This window comes from Cyrtonyx montezumae, unplaced genomic scaffold, assembly GCF_038088225.1.
Source record: "Cyrtonyx montezumae isolate F1298 unplaced genomic scaffold, pur_monq_1.0 scaffold_35, whole genome shotgun sequence".
In the NCBI taxonomy this organism is placed as follows: domain Eukaryota; kingdom Metazoa; phylum Chordata; class Aves; order Galliformes; family Odontophoridae; genus Cyrtonyx; species Cyrtonyx montezumae.
In genome coordinates this window covers 1,561,619-1,583,931 of record NW_027072040.1, presented here as the reverse complement: position 1 = coordinate 1,583,931, position 22,313 = coordinate 1,561,619, and the positions used below count along the sequence as shown (strand labels likewise).

The 22,313-nt window shown below is 58.6% G+C and overlaps 1 protein-coding gene across 1 annotated transcript in view; it reads right to left on the bottom strand.

Annotated features, from left to right (window-relative positions):
* Positions 1–346: 346 nt before the first annotated feature.
* WWP2 (WW domain containing E3 ubiquitin protein ligase 2) overlaps positions 347–22,313 on the bottom strand; it is a 28,250-nt gene continuing 6,283 nt past the window's right edge. Inside the window, 21 exon segments of the mRNA XM_065745280.1 lie at positions 347–1,043; positions 1,243–1,315; positions 2,301–2,397; positions 2,488–2,592; positions 2,890–3,010; positions 3,406–3,546; positions 3,649–3,782; positions 4,416–4,575; positions 5,611–5,699; positions 5,791–5,862; positions 5,979–6,057; positions 6,264–6,392; positions 6,610–6,691; positions 7,896–7,950; positions 9,614–9,788; positions 11,228–11,317; positions 14,676–14,877; positions 16,916–17,055; positions 20,828–20,924; positions 21,502–21,569; positions 21,571–21,757. Coding sequence (XP_065601352.1) covers positions 944–1,043; positions 1,243–1,315; positions 2,301–2,397; positions 2,488–2,592; positions 2,890–3,010; positions 3,406–3,546; positions 3,649–3,782; positions 4,416–4,575; positions 5,611–5,699; positions 5,791–5,862; positions 5,979–6,057; positions 6,264–6,392; positions 6,610–6,691; positions 7,896–7,950; positions 9,614–9,788; positions 11,228–11,317; positions 14,676–14,877; positions 16,916–17,055; positions 20,828–20,924; positions 21,502–21,569; positions 21,571–21,757 — 2,396 coding nt within the window. The 3' untranslated portion in view covers positions 347–943.

Below are 22,313 nucleotides of genomic sequence, written 5' to 3'. Positions count from 1 at the left end.
GGACACACAACCCTTCACCCTGGGCAGAACAGGGCCCAATCCTGCCCTTATCACAGCTCTGGAAGCTCCTGGCACAGCACAGAGGGTGGGGGCTGCTCCAGGATGGGGATGGGGGAGCCTCACACACACTGCAGAGCACCAGCTCTCAACACTTGCTTTAAATACTGCACCCTGGCACCTCAAAACACAGCAGCAAGGTGCAACATGGTGCCAGGCCCAGTACTTTGCTGGGAGCAGGATAGGGCCCAAACACATCTTTATGAGCACCTGAGTCAGCTCAAGAGCCACTTCTCATCCTCAATGTATCTACTGAAACACCACAGGAAGGCTGAAAAAAAATGAGGGGGGGGAATAGTCTACACCTAAACCAGATCTTAACTAAGTCTGGGAAAAGCCCCAGCCTGGCACCTTAAGTCAGGGCAGGGGTCCATCGGTGGCCCTGTGCCACAGGGGAAGGCGGGGGGGGGGGGTAATGTTACAGGGAGAAGGGCAAAACAAACTGCAGAGAACACTGGGGATTGGCTTCAGCACATCAGTCAGAAGCTGCTCCCATCCGTTTCCAGGTGCACAGCGGTTTCCACACCTCTCCAAGCAGGGACAACCCCAGTAACGTGGAGCAGCCTCTGGGACAGGGAGCACAGCCCACAGCCCCTTGCAGGACCCACGTCCCCCAGTGTCCCAGCGAGGGGCCGGGAGCCGTGGTGCACACTGTGTGCCCAAGGCTGGGCTTGGTCCTTCCTCAGCCCCAGGCTGAGTAGGGCCAGACTTTTGCCCCCACTTCCCCATCCCAATTTCAGTTTGGGTTGGGAGGGACGCGTGGATGCTTCCCCGGGGCTGTGTGTGCAGACCTCACACAGGAACAAGAGAACAGAGTCCACACCATCCCAACAGGCAGCAGCGCTGCGAGCACCGCCGGAGCCGCTGGGAGAGCAGCACGGCTCCATCACTCCTGGCCAAAGCCTTCCGTCTCCTCAATGGCATACAGCAGCTTCTCCTTCAGCTGTTCGTAGCTCTTGTAGGGAGGCAGATCCAAGCGGTTAAAGCTGGTGAGACAGGGTGCTGTGAGCAGGGCAGGGAGCCCAGCCCCGCTGCCACTCTGCTCCCAACACAGCGGCCCCTCGCACAGGTCCCCCCCGACAGCTCCATCCCAGGGGAGGAAGGACCCAGGGCCCCATGCAGCCCCGCAGGGTCACAGCAGCTGTCCTCATGTGCCCCACGCAGCGTCACGCAACAGCCACTTACCATGTATGGCTCCGAGGCAGCCACGTCTCTTTGCCAACTTTATCAATGCAGAATTTCTGAGGCCCGTTGCTGCCTGTTAATGAGAAGCAGAGCAGATCTCATTACGTGACCAAGAGCTGGAAAAGCACTCTGACCCAGCCCTGCAGCCAGCAGAGTGCCTCAGCCCTACGATCCCACAGCACGTGGGGGCACAAAACCAGAGCTGCACTCAGAGCTCGTTCTGAGCCTCCTACAGAGAGGATGTGCGTCCAAAGGAAAAGCAGGACACAGTGTTTCCCAGAGTGTGCAGCAACACAGCACAGAGTGCAAGCTGGGTGGTGCAGCAGAGAGCACTGAACACACATCTGCAGCACCACAGGACCGAGCAGTCCGTGCTCCAGGGACCTGGCCCAGGAGGTCTGAGTCACTGAGGCTGCTTTCAACAAATGGTTAACCCTGGGCAGGCCTCAGGGGTTGGAAAAAGGCTGATATGGCAGCAAGGATAACCGAATGGGTTAAGTTAGCTGGTACACATCAGCTCCAGGAAAACCATGGGCAGGCTGCTACGGGCCCCAAGGAGCAGCAAATTAAAGGGCAGGCACACAGCAATGCCACACTACGGTTTTCCAGAAAAGAAGTTTCATGGTACAAAAAATTAAAACTGAATAAAAAAGAATCACAGAATCACAGGTTCCCTACTATAGGTCACACAACTGGGTGTCCAGGCAGGTCTTCAGTTCATCTCCATAGAAGGAGACCTACAACCTCTCCAAGCAATCTGTTCTGGTGCTCTGTCACACCTTTACTGTAAAGACACTAAAAAAAAAAAAAAAAAACCACTCAAATCTCATTCAAAATGAGATTACAAACTGGGCTGACAAAATTAACTGCAGCAGCACAGTTTACGACCAAGGAATTTGTCTCAGTACAGCACCAACCAAGCACACTGCCTCACTCAGATGTCACTGCAGCTGTATCACTGCCCCACTGGAATGGCAACACAAACACTTGGCCCCAGTGACCAGAGCCAGGCACGGCCCTGTCCCCCCTCCCTGCCCACCCTTTGCACGGCCACGCACCGATGAGCTCTGCGAAGCCCCCGACAGGCAGGCGGCACGTCCCAGTCACAAACTGCAGCAGGCGGATCCTCTTCTCGTTGTCCATCTCCTTCACCACCTGCAAGCACAGGGAGGAGGATCCCCATCACCTCACAGCCTCAGGCAGTACCCGGCCCCGAGCACGGCCCACGAAGGCTCTGGGGCTCACCTGCCAGAACCACTGGATCTGTTTGCTGTTCTTGGTGTAGTGCCGGTAGATGGTGTTCTTCTGCCAATCGTTCATGTCTATCTCCTGCATGCCACACAGCATCAGCTGGGGACAGAGGACAGTCAGGGGGATGGAAACACAGCCCCATGCTTGCAGTTCATAGCACTGACTCCTTTGGGGCTGTGCAAGGCACAAGCTCAAGCAACAGAGGTGTATAAGGGAATTCCTTGCCTCTGATGAGAAGTTCTCACCAAGAGACCCAACACACAGCCCCTGCTGCCTCGGGTGGGCACACCTCTGAGCTAATAGGTGAAATCAGAGTGTCAGGGACTAAGCAGAGCCCACACACCCCATAGGCACCACAATCCCATCCCAGACCCGCCTGGAGCAGGGCCTGCTCACCTCCAGCTCCTTCTCATCAAAGTACCGCAGCCACTCGAGTGGCACCACTTCATTGAAGCCGTCCAGGAATGCTTTGGTTTGCTCCTCCACCCCCCGTGTGAACCTCCAGTCCGTCAGCAGCCTGTGAAGGCAGATGGGTCCATGGGTAGCACCATGGCTCTCCTCACCATCTTTTTCAGCCTTTGTGATTCCACAATTCCCTCCCACAAGCAGCAGAAGGCTCAGAGTACAAAGCAGTCGGCACTGGGTGACCACCAACAGCACCACTGTGGCCCCAGCAGCCTCACAATGCACAGGTCAGAGAGCAGCATGGGACAAGGCTCTCTCCCCTCTCCTCTCCTCTGAGGGCCCTGGCAGCTGCCCAGACCACAGGTAGCCAGACCGCAGTGCAGCACCGTGCCAGCCCGGACTTGTCAAAGCCACGTAGCCAAGGAGTGGCCACGTCCCCAGCCCCATGCTCCCACCCAGCACTGCCCTGAAGCCAAGTACCCAATGGGGCACCAGGACTGGACTCACATGATGTACTCCTCCTTGTTCTCCTCCGTCACCCGGATGCTCTCGCCGCCCTCTTTCAGCTCATGGGTGGTCACCTTGCCCAGGATCTCCATGTCCTGGATGAAGTAGAGCTCCAGGCCACACTCCTCCAAGCTGTTCTCCCTGCAGACAGCACCGGGACGTGAGGGGCCACGATTGGGGGGGGAGGGGGGGGGGGGAAAGCACTGCCGCCCCCTGCACAGCCCCTGAGTGTGAGGCACTCACTTGGTCCAGATGATGGAGTTGTAGAACTCCGGATCGATGGATTCCAGGTCCTTCAGCGTGGGCCGCTTGTTCAGCATCCGCTTGTAGAAGGGCAGCGTGAAGCCGGTGTCAATGAACTTCCCATGGTACAGAGCCTACAGGGAATGGGGATGGGGGGTCAGGGGGACCAGGGCTGGAATCACAGCACGGGGCCCGCAACCCCTTCCCCTCCCCAGCATGAATTCCACCGCATCTCCTTCTCCCCTCGCAGCTCTATTAAGAGCACTTGTTTAAACAGAGCTCTGCCGTGGCTTCCCTGAATCCCTGGCTTCCAGGAGCCCCAAGGCAAAGGCAGCCAAAAATAATGCAGACGCTTGTCTAGAACAGCCCAGCGGTGAGTAATAGTCTGGAGTTTTATTGGGATCCTGCGAGGCGCGGGGCAGGGCAGGGCAGGGGGACCTGGGCAGGGCGCAGCATTTTGGGCAGACCCTGCCCCATCCAGGATCACTGCAGCCCCGTGCCCACTGAGCCCTGGGGAGGGTGAGAACAGGAGGAATGAGGCAGGGGCAGCTGGAAAACCTCATACTGCTGAGGCTAAAAACAGCCCCAGAGCTGCAGAGCTGACAGCATCAGGGTTGGCAGCCAAGCAAACAGCCCCAGGAAACTGGGACCCCAACATCATGGCCAGCCCCAGCCCCGCAGTGTCAGCTCATGCTGCCGTGGCACACACTGAGCATCAAGGTGCTCGGCAGGGTGACTGTGCTGGGCAGAGCTCCCCGGGCTCTTACCATGGCAATGAAGCGGCCGATGAAGCGGAAGTAGGTGAGGTGGTCGGGGTTGATGGAGGAGGCGGGGTTGATCTGCAGGCAGTAGTTGTTCTTGCCAGCATACTCAAAGAGGCAGTACATGGGGTTGAGCACCTCATGGGACAGGAGGAAGAACCACTCCCTGGGCAAGAGGAAGGGGACAGTGGTGAGCAGACATCAGAACCTGGGGCTGCCGGGGGAGGCTTTGTCCCAGCAGTGGGAACAGACCCATGTCCCTGGAGCACAGCTGCACAGAGCTCAGCTCCTTGGGGCATGGGGCAAGCACTGAGCCCTGGGCAGCCCAGGACCCAGCCACGAAGCACCTTTGGAGACATCAGTAAGAAAAACCTGCTGCATGAATCCAGGCTGTCAAACATGAGCATGCGTGCCTGTGCACACACACACACAGTGCCCACAAGCACCAGCTATCCTTATCCACAACCCTCCCCTTCCCCCCCAGATTTCCCACCCCGAGTAGTGCAGAACAGGAGCAGCCCTCACGCTGCTCCCCGCTGCTGGCGGTCCTCAGACGCAGAGGCAGCCCCAGCATCCCGTCCGTGGTTCTACCCTGTGGTAGAACAGCATGACGTAACCTACCATAGGGTAAAACCACTGGCAGGACACAGAGAGACACAGGCAGCAGGAGCCCTGCCCACAGCCGGCAGCACCACTGGGAAGGAGGAGGTGGGGAGCACACTGCAGCACAGGTTCTGGGGCAGGAGAGGCAGTGCAAGGCCCACCAGCGAGCCTGACACCCACGGCCAGGAGACACGGGGACAAGGGAGAGCCCCTCCAGCTGAAGGCACAGCGCAGTGCCATGCAGCACCATGCACTGGGTAGATGGTGGAAGCCAGCAGCACCACACTTGCCCTGGCACACACCAACCATCCCAAGAAGCACTGGTGCCTGCCTGCAGGACAGGCTGCAGGGGGAGCAGGCAGCTCAGCCCATCACAAACGGCCACTCCACACCAGGGGCTGCAGAGAGCCCAGTTAGGCCCCCAGCCCTCCCTGCACAAGGGATCAGGGAGGGCAATGCCTTCCAGAACTCACTGCTCTCACCTCCTCTGCCTGAGCAGGCACCACAGGAGGGCTGGGGACCCTGAGCCCCGCTACCACAAGGCCCCATGCCACGGGGGGCTCACCTTGCCCCATAGCAGACGTGGCCCCACGCTCACCTGGCGATGCCACCATAGTCCAGGCCCTCCTCACCACGCATGATGATGTAGAGGCGGCGGCGCAGATCATAGGGCTTCATGTTCATGATCTACAGAGGGGCAAAGAGCACATCACCATGGGATGCTCAAAGGGGGACAGCCCCGTGCCCCCCAGGGCTCTGCCAGCCCCACAGCCCCCACCTGCTGGAAGGAGTCCTCAAAGAGAGTCTGTCGGGAAACGCTGATCTTCACGTGGCTGGGCAAGGCATTTGACTGCAAGGAACAGAGATGAGGCCGTGCGTGGGCTGGCGTGGCAGCCCTGCACCAGCAGCCCACCCACGAGCACCCCCAGCCCCGTGGGCTCAGCCGTCCTCAGCTGCACTACTCACGTGGCAGAGGAAGCGGAACTGGTGGTACTTCCAGCGAAAGCTTCGGTCATATGCACCTGGTGATCCACCCTGCTTGCTCCTACAAAAGCAGCACCAGCGTGGTGGGCTCGGGGTGCAGCTCCAGCACACACTGCCATGCCCACAGGTGGGAGCTGACCCCACTGCACGGCCCTGCAACCACCTACACCCAACGTTCAGCACCCCCACCACAAAGCCCCGCTTTGCCCACCCTGTGACCACACAGGGGGACAACGAGCAATCCAAGCCGCAGCTCTGAGCACGTACCCAGACTCAAATCCTGGCCGTGGGTCCTTGAAGGTGGTGGTGCGTGTGTTGTGGTCCACGAAGTAGCGCACGCCCTCGTTGGTGTACTTCATCTCCCAGCCAGGAGGCAGAGGAGGCTCCTGGATCATCCTGCACGCAGATCTGGGGTCACCACCCTGCCACCTCGGGCACCTCTCCCCTGCTTTGTGTCACTGTCCCTGGAGACTGCCTCGGACTTTCCCACCTCCAGGACCACGCTCCCCCTTTCAGCTCCCCAGTCTGTGGGGCTGAGCACCCTCACAACCACATTTCAGTGCCTGGTGCCCCACCACAAGCATCACCCCCTGCTCTTCCCGTGGGCTCCTACCCCTGCGTGCGAGGGTCTTCCCACTGCGTGGTCCGCGTGTTGTGGTTCACGTAATACACCCGCGCGTTGTCCTGTCTCTTCTCTAGGAGGAAGCAGAGGAGAAGCGATAGCTGGAGCACTGCAGGCACCAGTGCCCCAGGAACAGCCCTCCCCTCCCAGTGTTTGTCAGACCACTCCACCTCCACTGCCACAGCACATTTGGAAAAGGCAGAATTAGAAGTAATTATTTTTAAAATTACATTTTCTCCATGCTGCAGTGCCTCTGGAGAAGGCCCAGTTCTCCAGGGCCCCCAGGGGCACAACCCCAGCAATGCTTTCCCCCTGCACAGCCCCACTGCCTCCACACGCACAAACACATCTCTCTCCATTGCACACAGCCATAAAACAAACACTGCTGCCCATCACTCTGCCTGCTCTGCTGGCTGTGTCCCCATCCCCACATGTACACCCAGTGCAGCCCCACTCCATGCTGGGAGGGACACCCTGCACGCACAACCTGTCCCTTCCCTGTCCCCCCGCCCGCTCTCAGGCTGTGGGAGGGAACACAGCGATGGGACACTCCTGCCCCCAGCCCCACCAGGCACGGTGATGGGGTGCTTCAGCACTTCTGCTCTTGGTTCCAGGCACCCCGTCCATCTGCCTGGGTGCAGACACAGAGGCAGGGCAGTCCCCCACACCCCAGCCCACACTCCTGCAGGGATGCCCCTCTCAGGAGAGGGGCCCTCTGCACTCTGGGCTCCTTTAAAACACCCTGGCACTCCTCAGCATCCCTCAGCTCCCATCAACGTCACTTCCATGTCACTGGACCCTCACCACCCTGATTGCCAGCTCAGATACACCGAGGTCCCCCCACGCTCTGCATGCAGCACAAGGACACGAGGACAGTGCTGCCATCCCGCTGTGCCCGGGGTAGGGCACTGCAGGGGCACTGCGTGGCAGCAGGCAGAGCTCGAGGGCTCCAGGGCCGAGCGAGGAGTTGGATCCCTGTTCTCTGCCCCAGTCCAAAGAACAACCACAAACACTTCTGCATTCAGTAGCTGAGAGAGAGAGAGCTGGGAACTTCTCCAGGAAAAGAGAAAAAAGGTGGAAAAAAAAATGGGAAAAAAGCTGGATTTCAAATCAGAGATGGAGGTAACTGTGGGCAGACAGCCCCGCGTACAGCAGAGCACGGGGAGTACTGCGTCCCCAGATGGGTCACACGCTGACACAGGATGGACACACAGATGCACAGAGCATCTCAGAAGCAGTGGGGCAGGGCAGGGGAGGGTGAGGGGCTGCGTACTTACCCCAGCCAGGAGGAAGGGGGCCGAGAGGATCATTGTCGGACGGGGCGCCGGACGGCTAGAGATGAGAGAGGGCAAAACACAAAATGAAAAGCAGGGCCAGGCCAGGCAGGAGCAGACGGAGGGGAGCGCACAGCCCTGCTTCCCACTCGCCTCCCATTGGCCCACGGCTCCCAAAGAGCTTAAAAAAAAAAAAAAAAAAACCTCCCCCCAAAAAAACAACAAAACATTTGCACACTCAGGGGGGCGTTAAAAAAAAAATAGAGGAAAAAAAACCCAACACAACCTAAACAGAGGCTGGGGGCAGCACGGGGAGCAGCGGGACCACGTCGCAGCTCCAGATGTGCGCGGCCGCTCCGCTCCTGCTGGCCCGAGCGGCTCTCCCCAGCAGATACACCTCCAGCCTCCTCCAAGAACCACACACAAGAGGGAAAAAATATCGCAGGCCTTTCCAATGAAATCATTCCCACAAGCCCTGTCCACGCCCAGCGCTTCCTGGCGGGGCCCGCACCCCCCTCCTCCCGGGCAGCGCAGGGCCGGGATGCGCTGCACTGAGGGCACATTCATGGCTGTGCAGACAGGCGGCTCCCGGCCCCCCCAGGCCCCGCAGGTCGGGGCAGCACAAAGCACCTTTCTTGTGCTGGGTGGGCAGCCCCACCCAGCCCTGACCAGGCACTGCACCCTGCTTTGCAGTAGCCCACAGCTCCGGGGACGGAGCGCAGCCCCAGGTGATTCAGGGTAGAAGGAGTCGGAGATGACTTCAGGGTTCAATACGAAATGCATTGTTATTATAAGGCTGCTTCATCGCAGCTCTTGAAGCCCAGCTTCAAGAGAGGGGTCGACATCCCAGCCCCACACCTCCATGGGGACAGGGCACAGCCACCACTGGGGGTGTCGAGGTCCTCTGCATGCCCAGAATGGGCACCACTACCCAGGGGTCAGCCCAGCACCCTGGGGATGCTCTGGGGTGCAGCAGGGCTGGAGCAGCCCACGCCTCTCGGCTTCTCCTCTTGCACCAGGATGAGCAGAGAAGCCCTGGCACAGCACAGTACACCTCGGGCAGCTCCTTCACTCCCAGCCCAGAGATGCAGCTGGGGAACATCCAAGGCCTTAAAAATAACCAATTCAAACAAACAGAGCAGAGAGATGAGAGCTCAGCGCAGGGCCCCGGGGAGCCAGCAGTCAGCAGCTCTATGATCCACAGCCCCCAGGAACAGCCCTGTGCCATGGGACCCCTCCGTGCACACAGCACTGCAACCAGGCAGTGCGCTGCAGAGGGACCCCACTGCAGCACGGCCTCGAGAGGGCTCCACACCACCAGGAGGGCAAAGTGAGGCACAGAGCCCCAGCAGGGAGGGAGGCAGCGCAGGAGCCATCGCTGCTGGCAGGAGAAAGCTCGAAATGAGAAGTACAATCGTTTCATCGGGCTAAATTTGGAGTGCGAGTCCCTCCCTCTGCACTTCACAGAACCCAGCCAGGCTGAGTCGCACAGCTCTGGAGCGGCTCCAAAGGTTCCTGCTGGGGAAGGCAGTGGCAGGCTCAGAGCCACAGCAGGAGCCCCCTCCCCTGCCCCTGCCACAGCACACCGACAGCGTGGGACCACAGGAGAGAAGCTCCCTCCACGGGGCCTGGAGGGGCTGCCCGGGCAGCAGCGTCCATGCCATGGGCACCGCAGGCACACAGCTGCTGCCTCCTGCTGCCACGCAGCCCCTGGCTCTCACCTGGTACAGGAATCTTTGGCTGAACTGCTGCATGGCTCCCTGCAGCTGGCTGCGCTGGGACTGCCACTGCTCGTAGTTGCGGACGTACTCGGCCGTGGGGCGCTGCCACGTGGTGGTGCGGGTGTTGTGGTCCACGTAGTAATAGCGGCCTCGGGGGTCCACACGCTTTTCCCACCTGGAAACACCATGGAAGATGTCACCATCTGTCACCAGGAAAAGGGCTCCCTGGGCACCTGCAGCCGTTTCGGTGCTCCTGGGGTCGGATGCCTCCTTCTCCAAGGGATTCCACACCCTACTGGTGGGCACAACACCGCCCCACCTCCTCCAGCACCCCTTCTGCTGCTGCCCAGAGCCCCGGGCATGGCATCACGCTGCTAACAGCCCTTCAGGACACAGAGGGTCCGGTACACCAAAGCACAGCAGTGACAACCAGCACAGACCCAGACCCACCACACAACGACTCAGTGCTACTGCTGTGTGAAAGCACAGGGGCTCAGAAACACTCCACAGGATCAGCACCCTCCAGAAATACAGGTGAGAAAAGCAGACTCCAAGGGAGGAACACTGAGTGCTGCTGGGGCTGAGGTCCCCCATGGGAACGACAGCGTGGACTGACCTCCCACATGTGCTCTCTGGTTCCTCTCCCAAGATTAAACACTGCCCTCCAATGCAGGGGCTCCGTTGCCAGCTCCAGCACAACCAAGCTCATGGTGGAAGTGCTTCTCAGCACAAGGTAAGCTCTACCACAAGGGCACACAGAAGCCTGCTGGACTGAGATGCAGTACACATGCTCCCAGGAAGGCTGGCACCCAGCACGGGCAAGGCACCAAGCAAACACCTGCACTGGCACAGGCTGCCCAGAGCCAGGGGTGCCCATCCCTGGAGGTGTCCAAGGCCACAGATGGGGCCCTGGGCAGCTGGAGTGGAGGGGGCATAGGATAGGACTGAGGGCTGTGAGGTCCCTTCCAACCCAATCGCACTGTGACTGTGATTCTAGGATAGGAGAGAAGCAGCACCTGGGGCCCTCCCAAACCTTCCTCCCTCCTGGAAACAGACTCCCTCTGAACTCCAAGCAGATTTAAAGCTGTTGGAGGACCAGCAAGCAGCAGAGAGGGCTGCAGCAATCACAGCTCAACCGAGAGCAGCGTGTGAGCACAGGGACCCGGAGCTCCCAGGACTGGTTTGTATTTCACGCTCACTGCTATGCTGGCTGTGAAGCACTGCACTCCTTCCAGCCGTGAGCTAACCCAGCCCAGAGAGCAGCAGCTTGGCTGTACTGACTTCTCTGTTTCTGGGGCACAGAGAGGAGGTGAGAACTCAACAAGCTTCTGGAAAATGCACGGGCCCTGAGGGCTACTTGCAGCCTGTGTAACCCTGCAAACGAAAGGACGACCTCCCCCACAAATACAAGTTCTGCAAAGATCTTCCTGCGGGTTTCACAGAGCTGTGCAGCATCGTACGAGGGAGGACGTGCAGACCCCAGGGCAGTAAGAACACAGACCCCACTGAGCAGAGGCAGTCCAGCTCCAGGCTTGGGGCACACAGCACATGTCTGAGTGTGCCCACCCAGAGCTCCCAGCTCACCATGCCTCACGCCTGCCCTGGGCCCCTTACCCCGGCGGGAGCGGCCGTTCCCACGTGGTGGTCTTGTTGTTGTGGTCTACATAGTAGACTCTACCATTTGGCAGCTCCCGCTGCTCCCACCTGGAAGAGACAATCACAGTTGGTACGTGCAGGCAGCGAGCCCAAACCCCAGCAGGGCACAGCCCAAACCCCAGCAGCAACCAGAGCCTGCTGCTCTCCACGCCTGCACTGCACAGCTCCTGCACTGGGCAGAGCAGCTCCAGCAGGAGACGTGGAGGAACCCCGGGCTATGTAGAGGGGCTCAGCTGGAAGGAGCATCAGGGACCCAGCACTGCCCACACAGTGTGTTAACCCATACGGGCTCCCCAGGGACCAGTGGGCCATCAGTAATTAAAAGTCAACTTATTACACAGAGTTGTATCTGGTGGGTTAGTAAGCTGCCTCCTTGCACTGCTCAGCCACAGAAGTTCAAGCTTTCTTTACAGCACAGTACGACAGCAGGTCCACACAGGGACACAGAGCAGGGGAGGGGTGCTGCAGCAGGCTGTGTGCTGGTGACAGGCGTCACTGGGAGCACAGATCCCTGACTTCCTGCACAAAGTAGGAAAGTCAGACACTTCACTCAGGAGCAGCTTTATGTCCCGTGTGTTTTTTGTTTGGTTTCTTCTCATACATCTTTAAAGGAGAACCTTCAAGTTTGGGATGGGGCTCTTCCCCTGGCAGCCCCACTGCTGCCGGACACCACAGGGACGCAGTCCCCCGGGGAACCCAGTGCCATGGGGTGGCCCAGTCCCTGCAGCACTGCGGCTGTTCCTCACCTCCATTCATTCATTCATGGAAGTTTATGCTCTGGCAAACACGGAGCCTCTGTGCAGCACCACGCTTTGTCAGCTCTTACTCTGCAGCACACAGCTGCTGACAGATGAAGCGTTCTCCTGCCACGCTTCTGCTCCCACAGGTCTCCCTCCCAGTTCAATCTTCAGTCTCAATTAATCATCACTAAAAGCCCTGGGAAATTAACCTACTCGCTTCTGCTGTGCTGGCAGCTGAATGGATGCAGGCTGGCAGGGCCACACAGTGCTCTGCAAAGGTGCTCCAAGCACCAGTGCCCATCACCTGCAGCACTCCTGCTTCCCCCAGCCCCGTAGGGTAAGACATTATCCCAGTGCCTTACGGACCACGACCACAGGTCCCCCCACGGCTCAGCTGTGCCACCACTCTGAGAAGGGCTGGGAGCTGTCAGCCCCAGAGAGCACCACATGCTCCCACACCAATGTGGGAGAGGCAAGAGGTGGGTGCAGGGCAGTCCTGCAGTCCAAACAGAACACCTTCCTTATGTAAGAAACCACAGCAGCGTGCCTGCTGCCAGCCACATAATGCAGCTCTTTGTGCGTGCAGACGGGGCTATGTGCACAGAATGGCAGCGAGTGCCTGTCCCCACGTGGGATCACTGCTGATAGGAACCAGATGCAGGGCCAGTGGCTCTTGTGGCCCTGCTGTCCCCTGGGCACTCAGGGAGGAGGGCCAGGGCCCCACGCTGAGGCTTTAGGCTGCTCCTGCAGCACAGTTACTCCTCAGCAGCCAGGGGTGAGGGAGGGCTCCAGCACAGCTGGGGCTGCAACCATTCAGGACACCTTCCAGTACCCTCCAGCCCCAAACAGACTGCTGGTTGTATGTTGCCTCTGTGCTCAGCACATCTGGTGCAGATGTTCAGAGAGCTCTCTGGGCCACATAAAGAGCTACAGATCCCCACGTGAACCCAGCACACTGGCACTCCACACGCGGCCCAGACTGACAGGGGGAATGGGCTCAGAGCTGCTCCTGCCCTGCACAGTACGAGTACTCTCCCTGCTCCTGGGGTGGAAGGGGATGCTCAGAGGAGCCCTGGGAACAGGCAGCCTTCTGGTGGCTTCTTAGGGACACGATGGCTCCCAGCAGCTCTGCAGGAGACCTAACAATCACCAGGGCTGGCAAGGACACAGTGCCAAAACAGCCTGGTTTGGTCCACAACCCTCCTGCCTGAGGCATCACTGTCTCCTGCAAGCCAGCTGCATCCTCATCCCATTCTGGGCCCCAAACCATGAATCACAGTAACCCCCCAGTGCAGTGAGCCAGCCAGAGGCAGCTTCCCCACATCAGGTCTCCAGAGATCTCCCCCAAACTCACTCATACCATCTCAGGGCCACAGATGTTTCTGTACTCCCTGCTTAGCAGAAGCAGCAGCCTCCAGCCGTGCTCAAGCAAGGCTCACAGCCCGGCCGGATCCAGTGCTCCACGCTCCATCACCTGGGAACACCTCAACACTCAGACCCACCCCGAGGAGCAGAGCAACACTACAGCTCACACAGTGCACACGAGATGCTGCTGTTCTCTCTCACTACAAATCCTGTGGTCAGGAGAAGCAGGGAGGGAAAATGAAGGCCCCCCACGCCTCGAGGAGAAGCACCCACACCTCAGGCAGGCAGAGGTGGGGAGGATTGCTCCCAATTGCCCAGTAGCAAGAAGGGGCATGGGGTTGGAATAAAGACCTTTTTCAGAGCCCTGGACTTTTCCAGCTGCCTGGAAACAGGAAGCGCCCAGGCTGGAGAACAGTAACCCTCACACACCCCACATAAAGGCACACTGAGCCGTTAACCCTAATTACCTGTGACTGACACATCAGTGAGGCCCTGACCTTCCAGGCATCGGCTTAGCCAGAGGAAAATAAACAGCTCCCTTCATACAGATACGAGGCACTGCAGCCCCCCCTGCACTGCTCTGCATTTGCAGTCCAGAGCAAAGGTGTAGGAAAGGTGGAGGATGGGGCCCAGCTTGCCCCAAGCCCCAGTCCCACTCCTTCTCAGCACCCAGCAAGACACAGAGCAGCCAGAGAGGAACCCCAGTCCCAGGCATTCCCATAGCATCACAGAGCTGGCACAGCACAGGACTGGGCTTCACCCTCCCAAGGATGACTCTCTCCTCCTCTCCCAGTGAAGTCATCTCTGCTATGGTAGAGATGTGATTCACAGTTTGTTTCCCCAGGCCTCTAAAAATGGATAAAGATCAGAGTCCTGGCCCAAAGGAGGACAGAGAAGTCCAGCAACACAGACAGACTCAGCTCTGGCTGGACAGGACAAGCTGTGTTAGGGACAGGAGACATAAATCCCCGTTCAGCAGAACCAGAGACAGCACGCGTTCCTGGATGCTTCTGTACCCCCCAGCAGTACCCCTTCTCTGCTCCAGGGTCCCTTCCCAGGCTGTGCTCGTGGCCCCTTGCAGGACTTCCTATGCCCAGTGATCTGCTGAGCAGGAAGGTCATCAGTGCTGAGCCCTATTGCACGGCCCAGCCCTCAGACACCCCCTCTTCCAGCACAGAGCAGCGACCCAGCAGCTCTCATGCTTCCTGTGCCTCCTTTCCTTGAGTCCCCCTGGAGCACTCAGCCCCACTGCCCCATCGGGGGAACAAGAGCCTCGAGCAGGAGGAGGCAGAGCTGCTTACCCGGGGGGCAGAGAGTCCTGGGCCTGCAGCACTGCCCGTGCCTGCGGGGTGCTGGGTGCTGCCTCTTCAGCTTCTGCGGGGCCGGGCAGGGCAGGAGGGGCAGATGCAGCAACAGAGCCCTCAGCTGTGCTCGATGTCACTGCAGCCCCCGCAGCTGGCCTTTCCTCTTCCATGTCCACAGCTCCCACTGCATCGCCATTCACTGGGAAGGCAGAGGGCAGGGATGTTAGCACCAACAGCAACGGCTGCTCCACCACCCCAGGGCAGCCCCACAACCACGGTGATGGTGGGAGCAACAGGGAGCACCCACTCCCACGACTCCAGCAGCCAGGCCAGGCCCTGCCAAGCCCTTCTTCCATCTTTCCTCTTGAGATAAAAGCAGACACAACTGTGTCTGTGCTCAGCATCCCCTCTGCTGCCTGCAGATGTGCTGCGGGTCCAACGTGGGTGGCAGAAGTGATGAGCTCGGGGCTGCCTCACAGCATCCCCACAACAGGCACTGCTGGGGGGCGAGCGGGGCTTATTCCACTGAGTTTGTGGAAAGGGGAAGGGACTGAGCAAGGGAAAACCACAATGAAAACCGATCAGGAGGAAAACACAGACCAAAAGAATGAAAGGAAATTTGTTTGATGAATATTTATCAGCTAGCCAAAAAAAAAAAAAAAAAACAGGGCTCAACAGCACAGCAGAGGATAACCTTCACCACAGCTGTAGTGAAATGAAAATTAAAAACAAATTATATACATAAAAAAAAGAAAGGATGCAGATAGAACTCCACAAGTCAGAGTTAAGGAATGCAAAAAGCTGCAAGCCCAAGTTCTGTAGCAAACACCTCACAGCAGTCAGGTGTTCCCTGCTGGCAAGCCTTGGAAGAGGTTCGAGGAGCTTCAAAAACTGTGCCAACTTCTGAGGAAACCTGACTCGGGTGACTGCACTGAAATTGCATTGATCTCAGCCCTGGACAGAACAGGGGAAAAGATAATCCAAAGTCCACTGATAAGGACTTCAGGAGGAGTAGGGCAGGGGCTAAGCTACACCATGGAGAACGCATGGCACGCAGAAACTTTCTTTTCTTCTCAGGTGAAATTACAGCTCCGGGCAACAAATGTAACTGGGAAGTTCTTGTAATGGTCTGCTCCCAACCTGCACACAGAACATACTGAGCTGGGAGGAAGAGGAAGAATTCTGGAGGCACGCTGAGCATGACACAGCACCCAGCACCTCCCACCCCGAGGTGTAACATCCAGCTGGGCCACAGCCAAACAGCAAAAGGACAGCACAGCCATAAAGCCACCAGGAAGGCCGGAGCTGGGCCAGCACAATGCGAGCAGAGCCCAGGGCAGCACTGTGCCTGCACCTGTGGGGCAGGGGCCAGGTGGGCAGTAGCATTATGGAGCACTGGGGGATGCCAGGACTGCACTGCAGCCCTCTGCACCCCCACCTCCCTCCCAGAATGGACTTTGGCAAAATTGAAGTTACAGTGATCCAGGTTTTTCCAAAGTAATGAGGAAAAAAAAAAAGGAAAAAAGTCCTCCTGGGTTGGACCAAACTTTTCCTTCTATCTAAAACAAAACATGCTGCTCCTCCTTCAGGTCTCTGACAAAAGCAAAGGAAAGGACAGAACTGGCTGCAAAATAGCAGTGCAGGGGAGTAGGAAATGCCTGTGGTAGTGGTGTCACTCTGCTGCCACCTCCCACCCTACAGCACTGCACCATGTACTTGTCCAGGATGTGGGACATGGGAGCTCTGCTGAGCCCACAGTGCCAGGCACCATCCTACCACCACATCCCAGGGCTGCTGCAGGCTTCCTGCACTGCTGGGCAGCTCCAGCACACCAGCAGAAAAAAGCTGGCGAGCTGCTTACAGCTTTGCCATCACACACTCACCAGACCCAGCCCCTCTCTGCGGGGTATTCACAGCTTTGTGGACAAGCCCATGGAAAGACAAGGAAAACTTCCAGAAGGTGTTGCTGCCATAAGGCTGAGCACCTTCCTGAGTGCTGGGTTTGTGCCCCCACAGAGAGCAGCCACAGAAATCATGCTCAAGAGGCAGAACAGGTCCCACCAGCGAGCCCTAAGGAGCTGCCGAGCTTATCAAAGTGACACCAACGGTTCCTTAGCAGGGAAGCAATCCCTCAGCACTACAGGACCCCTTTATCACATCCCCTTCCCCCTCGCACTGCACCCCCAGCCCTGCCCACCCCACGCCCTTGGCAGCAGCAGAGCCCCTGCCGTGCTCACCGGTGCTGCTGGCGGTGCCGTTGGCCATGCTGGTGGCTGCCGGGCTCTTGGGCGGCTGCCGGTGCCGGCTCCGTGTGCTAGGACTTTGCTCCCCACTGCCTGCACCCTGCCTGGAGGCCCCTGCAGCGAGTCGCTGTGTTCTGCAGGGAAAGAAAAGGAGGTGAGGCACAGCTGGGCCCAGGCCCCGACGCAGTGCTGCTGCTCTCCAAGCACAGACATCTGCCTGCCTGCCGGGACACAGCAGCACACACCTGCCCCGAACCCACACACAGGTCCTGGCATCCCACCCCCAGTGCCCGAGCCCACCAGGGAGGGCTATCAGTGCAGCCCCCACCTGTGTGCCCAGGGCTGATCACACACCGCTGCCTTCTGCCCCAGGAGACCCCCACGGAAACACTCACAGCAGCCACGAGCCCTGCACAGAGACGGGGTGGGGGGGGAAGCTGCACGCTTCTGCCTACACTGCCAGGGGGGAACAGCTGAGAAAAGCAGCACTGAAAGCATCACAGCCAGAGCCCAGCTTCTCACAGGGATGCTCAGCGAGGGGCAGGGGAACGCCCAACAGTGGGGCACTGGATGGTGCACAAGCATCAAGGTGAGAGAACTGCTGACCGAAGGACCCTGGGGCAGCGAGAGCTCCGCACCACTGGGAAGAGCCCTTTCCCCACCCCAAGGCCTGGGGAGCGTGGACAGAGCAGGGCCACCCCTTCCCAGGGCAGTGCACTGCTCACAGCCACAGCACCAGGACGTGGGGATTAGGGCTTGCTTTGCTCCAGCCAACTTCTCCCCTTAAAAGGGCAAAACCTGCAGACTGTCCCCACTTCCCAGGGCCGAGCTGGGAGGGGACAGCAGCTTGGCAAGGGCAGGGCACAGCATCGCTCATGCCACCCACAGCAGCTCCAGCAAGCCCTTGGATCCTCCCCACGCTCCTCAGGGAGTGGCTCACAGCCACGCCAGGCAGAGGAAGGGCTGGGGAGAGACACGGGAAGGCAGAAAGCAGCTCAGAGCCAGCCAGGCTGCAGGACCCAGATCTCTGTGCCCACCCTTAGTTGAAGCAATGGAAGGATGGATCCTGTCCTTACCCCTCTTGCTGCAGATGAGCTAAGAGCTGCCCACAGTTTTTAGCAACCAAAACAGGATGTTTCCCTGCTGCCAGCTGGCCGCACAGGGTTATCAGGCCTGAATTAGCCCACGGGCTGCCCAGCCCAGCCCAGCCCAGCCCTCCTACGAGCGCTCCCATCTGGGCATTGTCTTTTAATAGATGCATGGAAACAAACCCAGTGAGGCCACGTGACAGAGGCTAGACTGGGAACAAACTCTTAAAATAGGAATGGGGGAAAAAACAGCAGTGTGCAGATGGGAACAGGCAGCAGTGCTGCTGGGAAGGAGCTGGCAGGGACAGCCCCCTGCCCTGGTGGTGAGCACAAGCCCACCACCCCCTTCCATCAGCCACCCCAGGACACGGCAGAGGGAATGGGCACAGCCAAAAAGGACAGCTGTGTCAGTCACCAAGGCAGAGCCCTTCTGCACGGGCTGATGCAGGGCATGCAGAGCAGGGCTCATCACTCGTGCTCACCCCAAGCCCAGGTGTGAAATGCAGATTGGGTTCTGTCCCCATGACCCAAGCACAAGATGCCAGGAGCCACGGTAGTGCCAGTTGGTCTCATCCAGGATGCAATATGATAAATGGCAGCTGGAGAGGAATTCTCCCTGTCCCTGAGAAAGATGGGGAGAAGGCAGCCACCATGCCCCATGTCACGTGTGGTGTAGGGAATGGGGACAGCACAGGCACCAGAACCTGGAGGAGCACTCGTCACCCCACACCAGCTAGCAGCACTGGTGCTTAGAGCTCTGAAACCCCAAATCGGTGTGATCCCAACCCCAGTTCATCCTCATCACCCAGCACACCCTGCTTTGTGGAGCAGCCAGAAAACGGGGCTCTCACCATGGGAATAGGGCTCACGGGGACAGAGGTGCTGCTTGTCCCTGGGGCTGCTCACGCCTGTCACCAGCTAAGCTGTGGGCCTTGGATGTGATCAGGCAGTGAAAGCCGACACACAACACACCAAAGGAATCATTGGGGTCTGCACTGTTTGCAACAGGTGACAGCAAAGTCAGAGAGCAACACCCGACAGAGCTCAGCCCACCAGCTCCAAGCCAGAGCAGACCATCCCCTGCAGTCAGGAGGAGCCTCTTCGGCCCCCACAAAACAAATGGGGATTGTGGCACCCTCCGGGCACCCACAGCACCAAACCTCACCCGGGGCCACTGGGCTGTTTTCTCTTTGTGCAGAGGGCTGTGGAATTTCACACCCCGTCACCAAGATTAGCAGCAAATCCCAAGATGACATTTGCTCAGGAGAAGAAAGAGAAGTCCTGAGCAAGCAGTTTCCCTTGGGGGGGACAGTGCAGAAATAGTTGAGGAGCAAAGAATGAAACTTTTCTTTCCATCCTGCCTGCGAGCAAGTTTGCCAGCATCCATCACCAAGCCCATGAAAATAAACACTGCTCTGCATATAAACAGAGCTAACATCAAACAGCATTCCCATGTGCAAAGGACCCGGGGAAGGCAGCTGCCTCTGTGCTGGGTACACACAGCCATGCTTTGTCAGTCAGCAGTGCTACACAAAAATTTTGAACTGTTCAGAACAACCTACCTTCAGGTGTGCCCAGAATGAAGCAAAGAACTAGTGACAAAGCTTCCCATGCTGTGATCTGTCACAGCTGCAGGCTGCTCACAGGTCAGGAGGACACCAGGAGCAGAAACTACTCACAGGCACAAAGCAATGGCGAATGTGAAGCACCCAGCCTCCAGGTTGAGCATCACAACCAGTTCTTTTATTCCTGCTGCTGAGTGCTGCAAAGGGCAGCTCTTACCAGGAAACAGCTCCATCTCATCTCTGAGATGGCATTAACACCCAGATAGCAGGAACCAAGCAGTAACAGGGCACAGACTGAAATCAGCAATGTGTCACCACTCCCCTGCCCTAAACAAGCACTGTGCTGAAGGTCATTTTTCAGAGATAAAAGTACCTCTTCCCTTCAATCCTCTCTTGTATGCACCTGCCAGATAGAGAGGAGCAGAGGAGCTCCAAGCACAGAGCTCCTTGCCACGCTCCCACACCAGGAGCCCCCTGTTGTGCAGGCTGCAGGCTCCTTACTACAGGCACACGTTAACCAGAATATCTGTATGGGCTGCTGGGCCACCGCCACACTGTGGAAATATAAATAGGTGTTAAATTCAACTTCATGTTGACAGTGTGACACGTCCCTCAATAACCACAGCTCCAAAAGGAGCAGCTCTGCACCACTCCAGTCCAGCAAGAAGGCAGAGACAGGCACCGCGCCAGGCAGGGCGGCTGCTGCCCAAGCATCTCATTTCCTTTGGAAGTAGCTGTTATTTCCCTGCAGCTAGGCTTGCTTTGCTTCTCTTGCTCTCCCTGAACCTTCTGAAGCATTCCCCTGTGACCACCACCATGGGTGTGATGCCCCCCAGTCCGGCCCAAGGCCATGCTGCAGGCCGAGGTGCAGTGCCCACCACTGAGCAGCCATTCAGAGCAACCCCCCGTGCCAGGACCAGGACCAGGCTCCTTGCTCTGAGTGCCCACACCCCCCAATGCACCATCCCTGTGCATACCAGCAGAGCAACAAGGAGAAACTGCCTGGGCAATCACGAATCTGATGTGCCTTGAGAAACAAATACCTAAGGAGCTGCTGGCCATCTGCACTCCAGCTGTGTGGTCACCATGCCCAGCTCAGCTGTCTGCACCCAGTCCTGCCCCAAATCTCCTGTGTGCTACACTGCTGGGAGGCCTGGGCAAGTTACCATGCCCCTGAGCTACGTGGACACTACTCAAGTGCCCCCACAGGCTCAGTAACCAGCCAGTGATGGACTGGGAGGTGCTGCTCTTACCTTGATCTGCTCCCAAAGCAGTTTGTGGTGGCAGATTGGTGTCTGCTCTCCGTGGCTGCAGCCATGCTGCTGGGGTCCCGTCCAGGCACCTGGGACCCTGAAAGGGTGAAGAAAACAACTGGAGCACTGACTAGCTCTGTCTTCCTTCCTACCATAAAGGAGACCCAAAAGCACTACAGCTCTCTCCCCACTGCCCACCTCAACCCTATCCAGGAGAAGCTCTGCTCCCTTCTGCCAGCCCTGGGCTGGGGCTCTGCCCATCCTGCTGTGCCCCACAGCTCTGAGCACGACCATGGGCTCCGTCAGCACCACCAGAGCCTCGGATATCCAAGGAACCCCAGGTTTCAGGGCCTGGTTCACCCAGCATGGAAGGGAAGGAACAGAGGGAACGCAATGCACTGCACTTCCCAGAACGGTGTCTGCTCACTGCCTGGGCAACCTCGAGCAGTCAGACACCCGTCCACGCGCTGCATGTGCTCCCTCCATGGAGAACACTTTTCTGAGTGGTTCATCAAATACAGAATGCTTTTGCTCAGCCCAACATGGGAAAGCAGTGCAAGGGGCCGTGCTGCTCGAGCACTGAGAGGAGGCAGGCACGATGCCACCGGTGCTCCCGCTCCTGTCCCACCACACATCTGCTCCCGTGGGAGCCCGGAGCAAGGCCAGGGCCTCACCTGGGGCAGGAGGCTGCTGGCACTCAGTCGTTTGCTCAGGGGTGCTGGGGGCCTGCAGCACCTCTCCCCGCCTCGTGCGCAGAGCCGCTGCGTGCACGCGGGGCCGGGCAGCACTCACCCTCAGTCACAGTGCTGCCGTTGGGCAGGCTGCCCGCGTCAACAGCCGGCCCGTCCAGGAAAATCGTCAGCTCTCCTCCGGAGACAACGCTGCCTTTGTTCTCTGTCTGCAGGTTCAGGGTCAGCTGCCTGTTCTCCACTGGGGGAGGTGAGGAGACAGAGAAAGAGACCACCGGTCATCACCTGGGACCTGACAGGGACATCACCTCCTGGGCTCCCCGCAGAACCAAGCCCCCCCCATGTCCCCAAGGATCCCCCAGGGCCAGCTGTCCCCCCACGCACTGACAGCAGCCCCACACCTACAGGCACTCCACAGTGCCCACGGAGGGCTGCCAGTCTGACTGCTGCTCCTGAGGAAGACCCCCACGCACCATTCTCCAGCCACTGGGGGCAGGGCCAGGCCCCTCCATTCCCTTACACGGGGACATGGCCGTGACAACCCAGACCACAACAACTCACAGGCCCAGATCTGAGGCTGCAGGGAGAGCTTGGGGTGGGTTCATGTATGGGTCAGGAAGAGACCCGTGCCTGCACAGCCACTGGGTGCCTGCAGCACAGAGCGGATCAGCAGCTATGTGCCAAAGTGCCTGAAGTCCTGCTCTGCTGCAGTGGAGCAGAAGCACCCTTCAGATTCGGCTTACTCTTCTTCCCACCTAGAAAACCCAAACAAGCAGCAAAAGAAAACCCCAGGCCCA